Raw genomic sequence first — 18,164 nt, 5'->3', positions numbered from 1 at the left:
ACATCCCCGCCCCGGGCCCCCCCAGGGTCCGGCTTAGTCGCCACGGCAACCGCCTCCGAGCCTCAAGGGCGGCCCAAGGACGCGGGGGGGCACGGCCGTGGGGCCCCCAGCCCCTGCACCAGTGTCCCCGGTCTGCATCGGCACTCCCAGTATCATCCCCGTCCCCCAGCCCGCGCCAGTTTGCACCACTACCCCACTCCCCCCCAGTAGCCCCATAGCCCAGCCTGCACCAGTATCCCCAGAACCCCCAGTCTGCACCAGTTCCCTGGTCCAACTTCACACTCCCAGTATCCCCAGCGTGCCCCAGTCGCGCCAGTCCAGCCCCGCACCCCCAGTGTGCCCCAGTATCCCCAGTGTGCCCCAGTCCCTCATGGTCCAACCCTGCATGCCCAGTCTGGACCAGTCCCCCCAGTCTGTGCCAGCATGCCCACTCTGTCCCAGCACATCCCAGTATATCCCAGTACCTCCAATTATTCCCCAGCTTTCCTACAGCACCTCCCAATCCATCCCAGTATCCCCCAGCCTGTCCCAGTCTTCCCAGTCTCCCTAGCACTCCCACTCCATCCCAGTATATTCCAGTTTCTCCCAGTCCCCCCAGTCTACCCCAGCACCTCCCATTCTGTCCCAGTGCTCCCCAGTATCCCCAGTCCCTCCCAGTATCCCCCAGTCCCCCCAGAACTCCCACTCCATCCCAGTACATCCCAGTCTCTCCCCAGTTCGAACCCAGCACCTCCCAGTGCTCCCCAAAACTCCCACCCCATCCCAGTATCCCCCAGTCCCTCCCAGTCAGCCCCCCCCCCGCCGAACCACCCCCGCTCCCCCAGCCCCCCCGTGCCCCCCCGCAGTCGGGGTTCGGGACAGGAACAAGGCCGGGGGGGGTGGCGGAGGCGGTTCGCGGGGGGGTGTTTACCCGGGCCGTGTCCCCGCTGTCCCCCCCCGCTGTCCCCCCCCCGTTGCCCCCCCCCCGCTGTCCCCCAGCTGAGCAAACAGATGACGCGGGCGCAGCCGCCACGTGCCGGCCCCGGCCCCACGGGGGACCTGGCGTGGGCCCCGGTCCCCTCCCAGTGCTCCCAGTGCTCCCAGTTCCCCGCCCGGACTGGGCAGCGTTGCCGCGACCCGGGGCCGCGAACACGCGTGGGCGCCGCTGCCGGGGGGGGGGGCGGGAGGAATGTGGAGGGGGCGGGGCCTGGGGCGGGCAGGGGGCGGGAGGGGGCGGGGCCTGGGCAGGACACACCCAACACGCCCCGCCCTCTCCTCTCCTTGCCCCGCCCCCTCCGGCTCTTTTCGGGCCATCCCTGCTCCCCGCCCCCCCCCAGGCACCGCAGGGCCCCCCCTTTGTGTCCAGCCCCGCCGGGGGAGGCACCCATGGGTGCCGGGGAGGTGCTGCCTCGGTCTCCCCCTTCATTAAAAAAAAATAATTGGGAATGAAGACCGCCCCCCCCCCCCCCCCGGACACACTAATGGCTCACCCCCAAAACGGGGGGGTTAATGTAGGTCCTACAATAACAACCGGGGGGGGGGGGGATTGATGCCATGGGGGGCAATCTGCCTCCCCTTGACTGGGGGGGCACAAAGCCTGTGGAGGTATGGGATGGCACGGCCCCCCCCAGCACCCAGGTGACACCCCCCCCCCCCCCCATGAACCCCAAAGCAGGGGCAGGGTGATGAGGACACCGGGTCCCCTTGCAGGGCTGCTGGCAGTGGCGATGGGGGGGGAGGGAACCTGGCACCACTGCACCCCCCCCCCAAAAAACCACCACCATCACTACATCGGGGGGGGGAGGATGGGGAGGGGGGGGTCAGCCTTTATTAAAACAACCCCAGCGGGCAGCCGGGCGCCCAGCACCCACGCCCCCCGCCCGCGGCCGTCACAACCCCTCGGGGCTGGCCAGGGTGCCGTTGTGTTCCGGGGGGGGTCCCGGCTCCCCCCCGGCCCCGGCCTCCGCCACCGCCGCCTCCTCCAGCGGCTGGTCCAGGCGGCTGGGGATGGACCAGTAGAGGTGGGCGTCGCGGCGGGCGGCCGCCGCCGCCAGCTGCCGGGCGCTGCAGGCCGGCGTGGGCACGGGCACGGTGTGGTGGAAGCCCCCGTAGTCCACCTCGTAGCAGCCCTCGGCCAGGCTCAGCACCGGCGAGAAGCGGTGGCCCCACAGCACCTCGTCCGCCAGGTAGGAGCTGCGCGCCTGGCACGTCATCCCTGCGGGGCAGCCGGGGGGGGCAGCCGGTGGGGGGGGTCCCGCAGCCTGCACCCCACATACGCGCATGGCACGAGCCCACCGCGCATGGCATGGCCACGGGGTCGGGGAAGGGGATGGGGTGGCTTGGGGGTGGGGATGGGGGGGGTACCCGGTGCATGGGGCACCCTGGTTGGGGGTGGGGGGCACCCCGGTCTGTAAGGCTTGGGGCACCCCGATCTGTGGTGCACCCCGTGTATGGGGCACCCTGATTGTGGTGCATGGGGCATGGAGGTGATGTCCCCATGGAGGTGAGGTGTCCTCATGGAGATGTCCCCAAGAAAAAGATGTGTCCCCATGGAGGTGTCCCTGTGGAAATGAAGCGGCCGCATGGAGATGTCCTTGTGGAGATGAGGTGTCCCCATGGAGGCGTCCCCCTGGAGGTGAGGTGTCCACATGAAGATGTCCCCATGGAAGTGGCGTCCTCATAGAGAAGTCCCCATGGACGTGATGTGTCCCCATGGAGGTATCTGCATGGAGATGTCCCCATGGAGGTGGTGGTCCCACAGAGATGTCCCCATGGACACGAGGTGTCCCCGTGGAGGTGACGTGTCTGCATGAAGATGTCCCCATGGAGGTTGCGGCCCCGTAGAGACTTCCCCATGGACACGAGGTGTCCCCACAGACGTTAGGTACCACCCAGTGCGTCCCGCCCCCCCGGCGGCCCCGTTACCTGTGGCCTCCACCATGCCCTCGAGGATGACGACGATCTCAAAATCGTCCTTCTCCAGCTGGTGCCGCGAGACGTCCCAGAAGGGGCTGCGCTCGTCGATCTCGTGGCTGATGATGAGGGGCGAGACGAGGAAGAGGCGGTCGTCGCCCGTCTCGAAGCCCACGCTCAGGTCGGTCTGGTCCAGGGGGATGAACTCGCCCTCCTGCGTCTGCTTGGACTTGATGAGCTTGGCGCGGATGGAGGCCTCCACGATGTGCGAGTCCCGCAGGTCGCCCACGCGAAACATCAGGCAGAGGCGGTCGTCCCGCAGCGACACCACGGCGTGCGAGGAGAAGACCAAGGTCTCGGCGCGCTTGTTGGGCTGCGAGATCTTCACAAACATGCAGCCCACCATGAAGGCGTTGACCATGGAGCCCAGGATGGCCTGGAGCAGCAGCAGCACGATGCCCTCGGGACACTTGTCGGTGATGACGCGGTGGCCGTAGCCGATGGTGGTCTCCGTCTCGATGGAGAAGAGGAAGGCGGAGACGAAGCCGTTGAGGTTGTTGACGCAGGGCGTCCAGGCGTGGTCCTCCAGGTGGTCCAGGTCGCCACGGCAGTAGGCGATGAACCACCAGATGAGGCCGAAGAAGAGCCAGGTGACGGCGTAGGCCAGGATGAAGACGAGGAGGCTGAAGCGCCACTTGAGGTCCACCAGGGTGGTGAAGATGTCGGTGAGGTAGCGGTAGGTCTCGCGCACGTTCCCGTGCTGCACGTTGCACTTGCCGTCCTTCTCCACGTAGCGCTGCCGCTTGCGGGCCCCGGCCCCCCGGCGCCGGGGGGGGACGGGGGGGGCCTTGGCCTCGCTGGGCCCCCCCTCGGGCACCCCGCAGAAGGCGGCGTTGTCCTGAGCCATCGCCCTCAGCGCCTGCGGGAGGGAGGGGGTGGTGGCGCCCAACTGGGAGCACTGGGAGGCACTGGGAGGGGTGGGGGGGCCAGCAGGAGGCTGTGGAGGGAGTGAGGCACAGGACTGCAGGGGTGGGTGAGGGCACACATGTGTGTGCACACGCATGGACACACGTGTACACAATGCATGCACTCACCTACACAAAGTATGCATGCACACACCTGCAAACATGCGCACACGTGCACACCTGTATCCAGCTGCTTGCAGATGCGCACACACACACACGCAAACACGCGTATACAGATGCACGCATGTACGAACACGTGCACACATCTGCAAACACATGCACACAGATGCACACGTGTGCATGCACACACGAGCAGATACCGGCACGCCAGCACCCAGGGCTGTGCACACACGCGTGTTTGCCCACTGGTGGGGTGCACGCACATGCGTGAAGCCCGGGGGGCTCGTTGCACGCTGCCATGCACCGGAGCGTGTGTGCACCAGTCCTGCGCACGCACTGGATCGATGCCAGCGCACGCACACGGAGCTGGGCAATGCACACGCGATGCACACAGAGACATGCACACATGCATGTGCACCCCCCCCCCCCCCCCAGCCTATCCTTGCCCCCCCCCCCCCCCCCCAAGCTGTGCCCCACACAACCCTGCCCCCCCCAGCCATGGGGCACCCCACAGCCCCCGGGCTTGGGGGGGGGGGGAGGGGGCACAGGTGCCCCAGACAGACTGGAGGGGGGCAGATTGGGGGGGGGGGGGCATCTTTCCCAAAATGTAGAGGGGGGAGGTGGGGGGGGGGGCACCCGTCACCTCTGGGCAGGCCTTGAGTGCCCCTGACTGGTGTCGGGGACCCCAGTGCCACCCCCGCGTCCCCTCGCTGTGAGGGGGGGGGGGAGACTGGCGGGGGGGGTACAGATGGCAGGGCTGGGGGTGTGGGAGAGAACGGGGGGGGGGGCAATATGGGGGAGGGGAGCAGCAGGAGCCCCCCGGGGCTGTCCCCTCCACCACCACCCCGCTCTGCCCCCCGCCCCCCCGTCCCGGTGCCCCCCATCCCGGTGCCCTCCCCCCCCCCCCGGCACTCACCGCTCCCCCCGCGGCTCCCGCCGGGGCGCGCAACCCCCGGGCGCTGCGCGCATGGCGCAGGACGAGCGCAGCGCCCGGCTCCGCTCGGCTCGGCCCGGTCCCGTCCGGTCCCGCTCGGGCTCGGCTCGGTTCGGTTCGGCCCGGCCCAGCTCCCCCCCCCCCCACCGCCGGTTCCCCCCCCCCCGCGCCTCCCCCGCCGGCCGCGCTCCGCCGTTCCCCGGCAACGGCTGCGCCCCGGGAGCGCGCGCGGCTAAAAATACCGAGCAGCGCCCGCCCCCGGCACGGCCCCCCCCGGCCCCGGGCCGAGCCGAACCGGGCCAACCCCCCCCCCTCCCCCCAACCCCCGAACCCCCCCCCGGGAAGGGCAGAGCGGCGGGGCCACGCGTGACACGCTGCCCGCGGGGCGGGGGGGCGAAATGCGCTGGGGTTGCGCCCACGCGTGTGCTCGGGGACACGCGTGGCACGGGGGGAGGCGCTTGGTGCTGCGCTCCGCTTGGTGCTGCGCTCCCCCCCCCCCAATTCCTCCCCCGCCGCCGGTTGCCCCCCCCGCCCCCCCCGGTAGCCCAGCGGCCGCCCGGTGGCGGCCCCGGCCCCGGCCCCTCCCCGGCCCCCCCCCCCGGGCGGACAAAGGCGCTTTGTGCCGGGACCGGCCCGGGAACAGCGGAGCCTTGTGCGGGGGGGGCGGCCCCACGCACCCACGGCCCCGCGCACCCACGGCCCCCCTGCCCCGCGCCCCCCCCGCCGCTCCCTCATCACTAGCGGCAGCCCTCGGGGGGGGGGGTGATGGTGTCGGGGGGGGCCCACAGGTGACACCCGGCCGCGCCCCCACTCCCCGCGGGGGTCTCAGGACCCCACGCGAAAACTCGGGAGCACGGGGGGCGGGGGGGGCGGTCCCGGTGCTGCGGCCGGCGGGTTGAGGTGGGGGGAGGATGGGGGGGTTGTGGGGGGTGCTCGGGCCCGCCCCCCCCGCCCCGGGGCCGGTAACGTGACCCGGACCGGGCTCGTTTTCCACCCCATTAACCCCCCCCCCCAACCCCGCCCCACGCCGGCTCCTCCCCCCCCCCCACCTCCCCCGCCCCCCCCCCCCCGGGCCCCCTCCCCGGCCCCGCCAATCGGTGCCAGCCGGGCCCGGCGAGGCGGCCGGCCCGGGGAGGAGGGGGGGGCGCGGGGGGGCCCCGTCCCACCGCCGCCGGCCCCGCCGAGCCATAAAGCCCATGGGGAGCCGGCGGCGGCCGGGCTGAGCGCGGCCAGGCACCCCCGGGAGCCCCAGGGTGCCCCCCCGGCAAGGTAAGGGGCCGCCGGGGGTGGGGAGGTCCCGGTCCCCTGAGCCCCCCCGCCCCCCACCCCAGTAAAGCCCCCCTTGTCGCGGCCAGGCCACCCTGGGGGTGGCGAGGGGCTGGAGGCAGCCGGCAGTGCCCCCCCCGCTGGATGCGGCTCCGGGCCGGTGGCCCCGCGCCCCCCCCCACGTCGCGCTGTCCCGTGCCCCCATCACCTCACGTCCTGGTGTCCCGTGCCCCCACGTCGCCGTGGTCCCCATCCCCATGTCTCGGTGTCCCGTGTCCCCGCGTCCCTTTATCCCCCAGCCCCCATAGCCCCATATCCCATGTCCCCATGTCCCGAGTCTCCCTGTCCCCCATGCCCATGTTCCCCGTGTCCCCCCACCCCATCGTCCCCATGTCCTCTGTCCCCACGTCCCCCTCTCCCCTCCTGTCCCCAATGTCCCCGTAACCCCATGTCCCATGTCCACCATCCCCTTGCCCTCCACCTCCATCCCCACGTCCCCACACCCGCTGTCCCCATGTCCCCCGTACCCACATCCCCGCATCTCCAGTGCCCGTGTCCCCACATCTCCCCTCCCTGTGGGTCTCCCCCCTCCCCAGCCCAGTGGGGACCTGGACAGACGGACGGACAGAGAGGGAGACGGATGGACGGACACGGACGGAGGGCACCACGTCCCTCAGCCCATTCCCACCCCACTCCCCCCTCCCCCCCCCGGCATCTCTGGGGCCACCCCTGTCCCCTCTACCGCAGCCCATGGGGTGTCCCCATTGCCCCCCGCCAATGAGGCCTGAGGCCACGGGGGTGGCTGGGGGGGCCCTTCCAAGCCGCAGGGACTGTGGGGGGGCAGGGTCAGGGCATTTCAAGGGCATTTGGAGTGAGGGGGACAGGGGGGCACCCACAGGGCACTGGGTTAGTGGCACTGGCCCTGCGTGGGCTGGGGATTAACCGGGCTGTGCGTTAACGAGGCTGGGAGTTAACCAGGCTGTGGGTTAACCAGGCTGTGGGTTAACCAGGCTGCAGGTGAACCAGGCTGCAGGTTAGGCATGCCGGATTAGCCAGGCTGTGGATGAGCAAAACCACAGATTAGCTACGCTGGATTAGCCAGGCTGTAGGTTAGTCATGCTGGATTAGTGGGGTTGAGGATTAGTGGGGCCACAGATTAGCTACGCTGGATTAGCAGGGTTGTGGATTAGCCACGCGGGATTGGGCTGTGGGCAAAGATGGGCTGTGGGTTATCCGGGTGTGAGTTATCCCGGGATGTGGGTTATCCGGGATGTGGGTTATCCGGGATGTGGGTTATCCGGGTGTGGGTTATCCTGGGATTGGATTATCCCAACTGTGGGTTATCCAGGGTGTGGGTTATCTAGGTGTGGGTTATCCCAGGCGTGGAGTATTGCAGGTGTGCTTTATCCGGGTGTGGGTTGGAGGTGTGGGTTATTGGAGGTGTGCGTTATCTGGGTGTGGGTTATCCCAGCTGTGGGTTACCCAGGTTAGTTGGGCTGCGAGTTACACCCCCCGTGAGCTGCCGGTTAATGGGTCTGGGGGTAACAATGCTGCGGGTTACCCGTGCTGCGGCTGCGGGCGGTGGCTTCTCCGCTGGCTACGAAGGCTGAGCCGCGTCGTCCCCGCCGGCCTTATCCGCCCCATCGGCACCGGCGCCGCCAGCTCCCGTGGGAGCCCCCGCGCCCGTGGGTCCGCTGGACGCGCTCCCGGCCCCGCCGAGCTTCCCTGGAGGCGGCGGGCTTGAAAAGAGGCCAAGATGGGCTTTTTTTGCCCTAATCCACAGCTGGCAGTGGGGTGGATTTGTTGGCAGTTAATGGGGGTTGAGTAGCACGGGGGGGGAAGGATTTGTCATTTTGGGGTCCCCTGGTGCTGTGGGGACACCCCCCCCAGTGTCCCTGCTGTGCTAGAGGGGAAACCGAGGCAGGGTTTGGGAGGGGTCCACAGTCCCATCCTGCCCCCGCCGCCCCGCACTCGGCATTTTCCTGAATTTCCCAAATTCTGCAGCTCGGGGCCAGCAGCGTGAAGGGTGCGGGGATGGCGCTGGCCTCAGGGCCCCCCAGGTCCCCCCCCAGGGCCATGCCAAACTCTGTGCTCAAACCGGGTGCGATGGGGGTTCCGGGGTGCAGCGCAGGGGCTCGGGGTGCTCCGATGGACAAGGGCAGGGGACCCAGGGAACAGCGGCCGAGCTGGGTGGGTGGCAGGGGGACGCTGGCCCCCAGGACCCCCGCTGGGGGGCCAGGCTGGGCGGGGGGGTGGCAGCGAGTGCGGGGCTCTGCATGCTAACGAAGCGCTTCGTCAAAGCGCCTTTGTGCCCCGCCAGCTCCATTGAGGCCTCTCCTCCGGGGCGCACAAAGGCCCCACTGTCCCCGTGTCCCCGTCCCCCCCCCGCCTGCCCTTGCACAGCCTCCCCCCCCAACACCCAGCCCCACGGGACCAGCCCCACGCCGCGTCCCCCGGTGTCCCCAACCCCGCCATCCCCAACCTTCCACGGGGACGAGGTGCGGACCCTCCGCTCCCAGTTGCCACCAGTATCACGGCCCCCATTTTTGGGGTGGAAAGGGTGGAAAATGGGGCTGGCGGGGAGCCCGGCCACGGCTGGCACCGTGCGGGCACGGGAATAGCGCCCGGGTTGGTGATGCCAGTGGGGCATGGGGAGGGGGGACGGGTCCCTGTGTCCCCTGCCCTGCAAGGACCCCCGCATGCTTGGGGGGGGGGGGGTTAATGGGTAACCGGCCGGAGCAGGTGGCGGTCGTGCTTGGTGGCGGCCGTGCCCTGCGGCATCGTCCCCGCACTGGGAACAAGCGGCGCCTTGTCACAACCTGTGTCCAGGGCACGTGGGGTGGCACGGGGGGGCTGCCAACTGGGGGGGGGGGGGGTGTTCAGGGGTGGGGTACCCCAGAAAGGGGGGGGTCAGGATGTGCTGAAAGGGGTGCAGGGAGCCCCCGAGTGAAGCAGGGTGTGGGGACCCCAAAGAGGGGCAATGGGGAACTTTTCTGGGGGTGCAGGGATGCCAGGGAAAGGTGCAGGGACCCTGGGGAGAGGAAGGACCCCAAAAAGGGGGGAGAAGGGCATAGAGGGGTGCAGGAACCCCAAATACAAGCACAAAGGGATGCCCAGGGGTGAGGGGACCCCGAGGGGGGGAGGAGCATGAGGAAAGGGGGGCAAAAGGACTTGGGGGGGTGCGGGGCCAACTGTGGGGACATGCTGGGGGTGCCGGTGCCTGTCCCTGCTGGCACGGGCAGAGCTCGGGGCACAGGGAGGGGCACTGGGGGTGCAGTGGCCCCAGGCCATGGAGCTCTGGGGAACACGGGGTGGTTTTGGGGACAGGGTGGCTCCGGGGATGCATGGTGTCCGCAGGGACAGGGGGCGGCCTGGTCCGGGATGGGGACAGGGCCCTGACCCGGTGCCACCGTCCCCTCCACCGGGTTTCGCCAGGAGGGGACGGATGTGGTGCAGCAGGGACAGCGGCAGCGCCTCCCGGGGTGGCCGGTGCCTTCCGGGTCCCCCGGCTTTGGCCGGCACAGGGACACGAGGCTCCAAGGAGACCCCCCAGGGTGCCACCGCGTCCCCGGTGTCCCCAGCACGCTGCCTTGCTGCAGCCAGCTCGGAAACTGCGGCGGGGCCAAACGCTGGCGTGGGCTGAAAGGGTCCTTTCTGTGCCGGCGGGGACCAGGGTCGGGGACACGGACGGGGACGGAAGCGCGCCTGGTGCCGCCGCCAGCCGTTTGTGCCCGTCACCTCCCATTCATCCCCTCCTTCCTCTTCCTCCCCGCCTGATTCAGTCCCCAGCCCAGCCAGGACACCCAGGTCCTGTCCCCAAGCGAGGTGGCAGGGTGACAGCCGGGGACATTGTGGGGCCTGGCAGCACCGGGGAGGACAGGGAGGGAGGGAGGAGTGGACGGACGGACACAGACGGACAGAGGGACAGGTGAGCGGATGGGGGCATAAAAGCACCCACGGACGGACAGACAGAGGCACGCGTGGACAGGCAAGGGTACGGATGAGGGGAGGCAGGGAGGGACGGACGGACAGGTGGACGAGGGAGTGCTGATGGGGGCGATGGACGGACACACGGACAGACAGGTGACTGGAGAGGGCGCACGAGGACAGATGGATAAAGATAGATGGACAAATGGGTGGGTGGGCAGACAGGTGGTGGACGTGGGGAGAGACAGGACAGACAGACAGGCGGGTTAATCGATCAATAGGGAGAAGGATGGATGGACAGACGGGGGGATGGCTGGAGGCTGCGAGGGGCGACAGCAGCCACCAGCACCAAGGTGCCACGCATCCGTCAGATCCCCCACAGCTGGGCTGGGGTCCCCAATGTGTCCCCAACACCGAACCTCCGTCCTCAGCCTCCATCCGTCCATTCCTCCCCTTAGCAGCCTGTCCTCATACTACACCCCATCCATCCCCCTGCCTTCTCCAGCCACCCACCCAGCCTTCCATCGATCCACCCAGTCTTCTCCATCCACCCACCCACCCTATCCATCTACCCCCCCTCCATCCATCCACCTATCCATCTTCTCCATCCATCCTATCCCCCATCCTTCCATCCATCCCACCCCCTTTCTCCACCCTATCCATCCACCTTCCCCACTTGCCCCCCCCACCCACTCGTGACTCTCCCACCGCGTCCCCCCGCTCACGGCGCCCCCTCCCGCAGATGACGTCGGCCACAAAGGTGTACTACAGCCAGACCACGCAGACCGACAGCCGCCCGCTCATCGGCTCGGGCCTGCGCCGGCGCCGGGTGATGACCAAGGATGGCCGCAGCAACGTGCGGATGGAGCACATCGCCGACAAGCGCTTCCTGTACCTCAAGGACCTGTGGACCACCTTCATCGACATGCAGTGGCGCTACAAGCTGGTGCTCTTCTCTGCCACCTTCGCCGGCACCTGGTTCGCCTTCGGCGTCGTCTGGTACCTGGTGGCCGTGGTGCACGGGGACCTGCTGGAGTTCGACCCACCGGCCAACCACACGCCCTGCGTCATGCAGGTCCACACGCTCACCGGCGCCTTCCTCTTCTCCCTGGAGTCGCAGACCACCATCGGCTACGGCTTCCGCTACATCAGCGAGGAGTGCCCGCTCGCCATCGTGCTGCTCATCACCCAGCTGGTCCTCACCACCATCATGGAGATCTTCATCACCGGCACCTTCCTGGCCAAGATCGCCCGGCCCAAGAAGCGGGCGGAGACCATCAAGTTCAGCCAAAACGCCGTGGTGGCGCAGCACAACGGCAAGACCTGCCTCATGATCCGCGTGGCCAACATGCGCAAGAGCCTCCTCATCGGCTGCCAGGTGACGGGCAAGCTCCTGCAGACCCACCTCACCAAGGAGGGCGAGAGCGTGCGGCTCAACCAGGTCAACGTGGACTTCCAGGTGGACACGTCGTCCGACAGCCCCTTCCTCATCCTGCCCCTCACCTTCTACCACGTAGTGGACGACGCCAGCCCCTTCCGGGACATGGCCCTGCGGACGGGCGAAGGCGACTTCGAGCTGGTGGTGATCCTCAGCGGCACCGTGGAGTCCACCAGCGCCACGTGCCAGGTGCGCACGTCCTACCTGCCCGAGGAGATCCTCTGGGGCTACGAGTTCACCCCCGCCATCTCCCTCTCGGCCAGCGGCAAGTACGTGGCCGACTTCAGCCTCTTCGACCAGGTGGTGAAGGTGGCAGTGCCCTGCTGCGTCCACGAGACCGTGCGGTTCGGGGACCCCGAGAAGGTGAAGCTGGAGGAGTCCTTGCGGGAGGCGGCGGAGCGGGAGCGGGAGGGAGCGCCGCTGAGCGTCCGCATCAGCAACGTCTGAGATGCCGCCAGCCCCTGGAGATGCCACCAGCGCGGGGAGACGCCACCGGCTCTTCCCCCCCTTCCCGGCTCTCACCATCCTCCTGGGCCTTTCCCTCCTTCCTCGTGGCACGGGGCTGCCCCAGGACCCGCGTGGGTGCTTGCCCACCGGTGGGACCACGTCCCCCTCGTCCCAGCCCACGTGGGGACGGGGCTGTCCCCGTCCCCCTCACCTAACGCTCTGCTAACACCAGCCAGAGACCCCCAGCCCCTCTGCGCAGCCAGGAGGAAGGTGGACACAATCCTGCCGGGAGACGCTGTCCCTGGGGTGGGGGGCACATGGCCACCCCCAGCCCCTGGGGACACGGTTTCTCACCAGCTGGGAGCTGCCTCGCTGCTCAATCCCGCCCCAGGGAGCCAGGAGGAGCGGGACGGCTCCGTGCCAAGGGGGGAAACTGAGGCAGGACCCCCACACACACACCGAGGCTGCCCCCAGAGCCGGGGCCCCCTCCCCACGCTGCCCCCCGGCCCCCTGCCTGCAGGATGGGGACATGGGGGTGTCACCGATAATCGGACACGGCCGTGGCGCCGCGTCCCCGCTCGAGCCGCCACAGGCCTCGAGCACGTCGCTGCTGCTAACGTAGAGCCTCTGCCTATTAACGCGCCTCACCGGGCAGCCCCGCGGCTCGGGGCTGATCCTCCCTCGCTGCACTGAGTCCAGGTTATATACACACGTGTATATATATAGTGCGACTAATCTCTATATATATAAATGGGGAAGAAAGGTTTCACCCCTGGAAAGACTCACTCATTCGAGCCCTGCTTCTGCTGGGGGCACCTCGGGGTCTCGGCCTCGATTTGGGGGAGAAAAGAAAAGTTACTAAATAAAAGTTCTATTGACAGGCAGAAAGGGCTCTGCCCGTGCGCTCGCAGCGATGCTGAGACATCCCCGTGCCCAGGGGTCCCAGTTGGGGTGTCCCCCGCGTGCCACAAGTGGCCGGCGGTCCCCTCCTGCTCAGGGCTCAGCCCCAGTGGTGTCACTGTCCCCAGGGAAGGCTCCGAGCACTCGGTACAAGAACGCAGGTTTATTGATGTTTTTCCAGCGACAGCCACCAACATCATCGCACAGGTGGTTACAAGAGAACGGCCCCCAGTACGGGGGGCAACTGGCACCAGTGGCCAGCTGGGACTGGCGCTGGGAGATGCACTCCCACCCCTGACCCCCAGGAGAGACCCTGGGAGAGGGGGTTCCACCCCCAGCACCCCCCCACGGCCACGGCCCCTCCGAGGACGCGGCACTGTCCCTGAGCAGCCACCACGCCCCTGCGTGGGGACAAGGCACAGGACCCCGATGGGACCTCGGGGCAGCAAGGCACCGGTTGGAGAGGGTGGGGTTTGGGGAGGAAGGACGCTACCCCCAAAAAAATCAAGGGGGTAGGGACAGACACAAGGGACAAGGTAGCACTTAAAAAAAAAAAAAACACCAAAAAATAGTTAAAAATCACAGCTACAGTAATTAGAAAACATTTACAACAGTTCGTGGTGCAGGAGGGGCCTCACACCAGGAAGGAGGACGTCTGTTTGAACTCGCCCTGCGGAGGGAAAGCGGGGACGTTACCGGCAGTGGGTGGCGGGGACCGAGCGGGACGGGGGCACGCGGTGCCCACAGGGACCCCGGGCTGAGAGCAGGAGGCTGCACCCGGGGGGGGTTGGCTTGGAGAAGGGGGCTCAGGCACCCGGCAGCACTGCAGCCAGAGGGTTTTGGGGCGAGCACCGCTCCTGTGTCTGGGGAAGAGACACGAGAAGGGCTCTGCCCTGCTCCGGGGGTGCTGTGCGGCGCCACCCCGTTGTCCTGAGCGATGGAGCCCCCCCCCCGACCCGCTTTGTCCCTGCGCGGGGCGTGCAGCTGCCCCCTCTCCGCTTTGCATGACAAGTGCCCGCAGGAGCCGGTCTCCCTGGGAACCGTTTCGGGTGGCCAGCGAAGCCCACGGGCGCCGATCTCCGGCTGCTGCGGAGGCTGGAGGCTTCGCCGCCGTCCCGAGAGGGCGGCTCAAGGTCCCCAGCTCGCTCCAAACAGCGCAGGGACAAGCGCTGCCAAGGACAGCGGTGGCACCTGCCTGCGAGGTCAGGGTGGCACCGGGGTCCCCGCTTGCCCCCTTGGCCATCAGACCTGTGGCTGGGCACCACTCAGCGGTTTTGAGGGCCCCCCCGGGGGACACAACCCCCCCGAGGGACGGCACGGCCCCATCACCGCGCTCCCGTCACGCTCCGTGCCCAGCGAGCGCCCCGCCGGGTCACGGCGTACTCACCTCGCTGCGGTGCGAGGGCTGGCTGTAAATGACCTTCTTGCTGGTGGTGCTGCAGAAAGAGAGCGCGTTAGGGGGGGGCACACTGCCCACAGCACTGCCCCCCCCCACCCCCCCACCCCAGGAACCCGCTGACACCAGGGCACGGTCCCAGCCACCCGCCTGCTCCGGACACGGACTGGGAGAGGGGAGGACAGGGACTTGCTCGGGGGAGGCTCGCAGGGAGCGGCAGTGTTCCGGGCTCACTTACTCTTTTCTCTCTGAAATAAAAGAAACGGGACAGGGATGTTAGGGGGGTGCAGGGAAAGTGGCGCCGGCGCAGAGGGGAGCGAGCGAGCCCCAGGGACGGGTGCGCGGCGCGGAACTCACTGCTGAAGAAGCCCCGGCTGTAGGCGAACCAGATCCCGAAGGCGATGAGCGCCAGCACCATCAGCAGCACCACCACGGCGGCCACGATGCCGCCCACGTTGACTTCGTCTGGTGAGAGACGGGGGGGCTGCCGGGGGGCTGCTGGATGCCAGCCCGGGGCCGCGGCCGGCTGACAGGGCGCAAACCCCCAACTCCACACCCACAAACCCAGCCCGAAGGGCAGGGACCCCACTTCAGAGGGGCGTGACAGGGCTCGGAGGCGAGCCCCGGTCCAAACGCAGGCCAGCATCAAAGCTGGGTCTGGCTCGCACGAGGACTGGGCTGCCCCGGCCAGCTCCAGCTGCATTTTAACATCTCCACGGGCAGCTTCCTCCCTCCCACCTCCATAGCATCACTCTAAGGACTTGTTTCAACCCATGCTGCTGGAGACCAAACAGCAGGGTCATTAACAGTGCAGCTAATTAGCATTCCTTTGAACCCTGCAGGCTGGAGGGTAACAGGTTGACACACAACCAGGCAGTTTTCCCCGGAACATGACTCGTGCCAGACGCAGCCGAGCGGAGCCTGGAGAAGCCCCACACCGCCCCGGCCTCCGCCCCTGCTCCTTACTGGCTTCCATGTGCACGACGTCTGATTTCTGGGGGGAGCCCACGTTGTTCGAGGCCTCGCAGTAGTAGTCACCGGTGTCGAAGCTGCTGACGGGCTCGAAGATCTGGAGGGGAGAGGAGAGGAATGAGAGCGTGGCTGCGGAGGCTGGGGGTCCCCGCGTCCTGAGCGCCCGGCACTCACCAGCTCCCCGGTGGTGGAATCCAGCGTGTAGGAGGAGTTCCTGAACGTCAGGCTGGTTTTGGGGTCGCTGGGCATGAGCATGGTGTCCCGGTACCAGCGGAAGGTGGGCGGCGGGGAGCCATCCGTCTCGGTGCAGCGCAGCACGGCCTTGCTGCCGATGGTGGCCGAGGTGGGGACGTGGGCCACCGGCTTGGAGGGAGGCACTGCGGGAGCGGGACGAGGGAAGGAAGAGCTCGGTTCCACCGCAAGCAGGGCACGGCCGCTCTCACTTCCCCTGCTCGCCCCGAGCAGGCGTTTCACGGGGAAACGCCAAGCGGAGGAGAGCCCTGGTGCTGGGGGCACCCGGCGGAGCCAGCCCCAGATGCCACCAGAAAGCAGCGTCCCCTAAAGCCACCACGAGGAGCCCGGTGTCCACCCCTACACTCAGTGCCCGAGCTGATGACACGCTCCCTGGGGCTTGAGGGGGCCTTAGAGCTCCTTAAATCTGCTGGGTTCACCCGTACTGCCAACAGGGGAGGGCAGCTCCAGCATCCCTCCCCCAGCTGGCTCCCCCCGCGTGGCAGCGGGGACAGGGGTCAGGGGTCCAGGGCAGGGAGCGGGTGGCACGGCAGGCTCTCCGGGACAGACAGACCGGCAGCACGGGGACGCGGGGGCCAGCGGCGCACCTTGGACAATGAGGTTGACTTCGGACTTGGAGATCTGGCTGCTGCCCTCCACCACCTCGCAGATGTACTTCCCCGTGTCCTCCCGCGTCACCGTGCTGAAGTGGATGTTGGCGGACGAGAACTGGACGCGGTTTTTGTAGGGTTCTGCAGAGAGAGGGGGCGGGTCGGGAGGCAGCCGACGGACGGACGGACAGAAAGACAGACGCCAAGGCCTCACCGGAGATAAAAACCCCAAGGGAAGGCCTCGAGGGGCTGCGGGGGGGACGTACCGGTGAGCTCGTTCCCGTAGTAAAGCAGCACCAGTGACGTGCCCTTCTGGAACTTCCACTCGATGCGGGGGCTGTTCATGCTGTACTTGTACGCCGTGCAGGGGATATCCACGGCTGCAGGGGAGAGACGGCGCTGAGCTGGGGGCCGGCAGCCCCCGGAGCCACCCCCAGTGCAGGGAATCCGCACGTGGAGCACCCCGGGAGCCCGGGGAAGTCCCTCATCGGCTGGAGCCGGGGTGCTCGGGGGGATGCCGGGTGCCTCAGCCACAAACCGGGCGCCCAGGACGAGCCGATGGGGGAAGCCCCCAGGGGCAGCAGGGCAGGGCGCTTTGGAGGCCGGAGCCAGGCACTCACCGCTGTTCTCAGGCACTTGCTTCGTCTCGGAGGTCACTTGGGCGCACACCAGGGACCCTGCGGGAGGAAGGGACACGCCTGAGACACGCGGGAGGCACCAGGAGGAGCCCAGGTCCTGAGGGATGCCGGGGCTGCACCGGGGTCTGCCGAGCCCTGCCAGCATTCGGGGACCCGTCCCCGTCCCCATCTGGTGGGGCAGGCACCGAGGGGCCCACGGCCAGGCGATACAGCCGGAGGCGCCCTGCGGTGAGGCCTCCCTCCCTCCCTCCCTCCTCCTCCTCTCAGCCCAGGAGGTTTCATTCGGCTCGTTAATCAGTTTCCAGCCGTAGTTACCCTTTAACAGCACCTCCCGACCTCGGCACCGCGGGGTTTATCAGCTCGGGGACCCGGTGCCGGGCCGGCTGCCAAAGGCTCACACCGGGACCAGCCGCGGCACAGCAATACGGGGTCCCCAGCACTGCTGTCCCCCCCGCTCCGTGGCCGCCCGGTGACACTGGAGACGCCACCGCCGAGGTCACCGGGAGCCCTGGGGCAGAGGTGACACCGCCGCACCGCGTTGTGGCACGGCCTCAGCTGGAAAATCCTGCCCTACCTGCTGCGGCCTCTCCTCCTCTCGGCCCTCCTGGTTTCGCAGGAAACCGACCCGGGGGCAGCCCCGGGGGTGTTTCATAACTCCCTGCCCTCGCGCACACGTGTGCACACACACACACCCCTGCCCGGCACGCGTGCGCACGCCTGCCCTTGCACACCGGGTACAAACAAAGCTTGCTTCCCCCTGCACGGCCAGACACCGGTGGGGGAAATATGGCCAAGCCGAGGTGGAGGCCGGGGCTCCCGGCTCATCTCCGGCCTCCGACCTCCGCTTCCCGGTGGATGAGGCCGCTCACGGACCCCAAACCGGGACCTCGCCGGTGTGGCCGGAGAGAGGCCCTGGTGGGTTTGGGGCCGGTGTGCGGAGGCCGGTGTGCGGAGGCCATGAGTCACGCCATGGGAGAGGCCGGGCCGGCCGCCGTCACCGGGAACCGAAACCGCCCGGGCCCGGAGCCGCCTGCACTTTGCTCCCCGAGCCGCTGCCAAGCGAAACCCAGGGGGAGGAGGGCGCCCGGTCCCGGGGCCCCGGCCCCTGCCCGCCCCGAGGGGGCTCCTGGAGGGCGCTGGGCCCTCGCGCCGGGGGTCCTGGCCGTGGCAGGGGGCCGCACGCAGGCCAGGCCCGGCACCAGAAGCGGGTTTGGGGCCAGTGCCCGGAGCTGCGGCTCTGGTCGGGAAGGGGACGTCTCGAAGCACCGCCAGCCCCAGGGGGGTGACGGGCGGCGGCGGGGGGGGGACCTCGCTCCTGCTGCGCCCCGGCTGTGCAGGAAGCGCATGGCGGGACAGGAAACCCGGCCCGGGGACAGGAAAAGGCTGCAGAATGCGGCCATGGACCGACCCGCTCGGAGCCCCCCGAC

General features: G+C 68.6%; 2 protein-coding genes across 8 annotated transcripts in view; one reads left to right on the top strand and one right to left on the bottom strand.

Annotated features, from left to right (window-relative positions):
- Positions 1 to 2,044: 2,044 nt before the first annotated feature.
- On the top strand, positions 2,045 to 13,486 carry KCNJ10 (potassium inwardly rectifying channel subfamily J member 10). 6 transcript variants are annotated; one of them, XM_040538762.1, is made up of 3 exons: positions 2,045 to 2,193; positions 2,904 to 3,628; positions 10,847 to 13,486. In XM_040538762.1, the coding sequence occupies exon 3, from the start codon at positions 10,847 to 10,849 to the stop codon at positions 11,987 to 11,989; it is 1,143 nt and encodes a 380-aa protein (XP_040394696.1). In that variant the 5' UTR covers positions 2,045 to 2,193; positions 2,904 to 3,628; the 3' UTR covers positions 11,990 to 13,486. The 6 variants fall into 6 exon arrangements, with proteins under 6 accessions (XP_040394696.1, XP_040394695.1, XP_040394698.1 ...); XM_040538761.1 differs by lacking the exon at positions 2,045 to 2,193 and adding an exon at positions 2,477 to 2,701 and having other exon boundaries at positions 2,905 to 3,628; XM_040538764.1 differs by lacking the exons at positions 2,045 to 2,193; positions 2,904 to 3,628 and adding an exon at positions 6,031 to 6,180.
- The window catches only part of F11R (F11 receptor), a 10,932-nt gene continuing 5,805 nt past the window's right edge, over positions 13,038 to 18,164 (bottom strand). Inside the window, exons 1-9 of one of the 2 annotated variants that reach the window (XM_040538770.1) lie at positions 16,720 to 16,977; positions 16,366 to 16,479; positions 16,097 to 16,240; positions 15,432 to 15,634; positions 15,252 to 15,354; positions 14,643 to 14,750; positions 14,524 to 14,533; positions 14,277 to 14,325; positions 13,038 to 13,559 (exon numbers count right to left, since the gene is read on the bottom strand). In XM_040538770.1, coding sequence (XP_040394704.1) covers positions 13,524 to 13,559; positions 14,277 to 14,325; positions 14,524 to 14,533; positions 14,643 to 14,750; positions 15,252 to 15,354; positions 15,432 to 15,634; positions 16,097 to 16,240; positions 16,366 to 16,479; positions 16,720 to 16,906 — 954 coding nt within the window. In that variant the 5' untranslated portion in view covers positions 16,907 to 16,977 and the 3' untranslated portion in view covers positions 13,038 to 13,523. Of the gene's footprint in view, positions 13,560 to 14,276; positions 14,326 to 14,523; positions 14,534 to 14,642; positions 14,751 to 15,251; positions 15,355 to 15,431; positions 15,635 to 16,096; positions 16,241 to 16,365; positions 16,480 to 16,719; positions 16,978 to 18,164 lie in introns of those variants that run through there. The other variant, XM_040538771.1, reaches the window with a different exon arrangement.

This window comes from Cygnus olor, chromosome 28 (assembly GCF_009769625.2).
Source record: "Cygnus olor isolate bCygOlo1 chromosome 28, bCygOlo1.pri.v2, whole genome shotgun sequence".
Classification (NCBI taxonomy): Eukaryota; Metazoa; Chordata; class Aves; order Anseriformes; family Anatidae; genus Cygnus; species Cygnus olor.
Note: the sequence above shows the minus strand (reverse complement) of the source record. Positions and strands in the feature narration are given on the sequence as shown.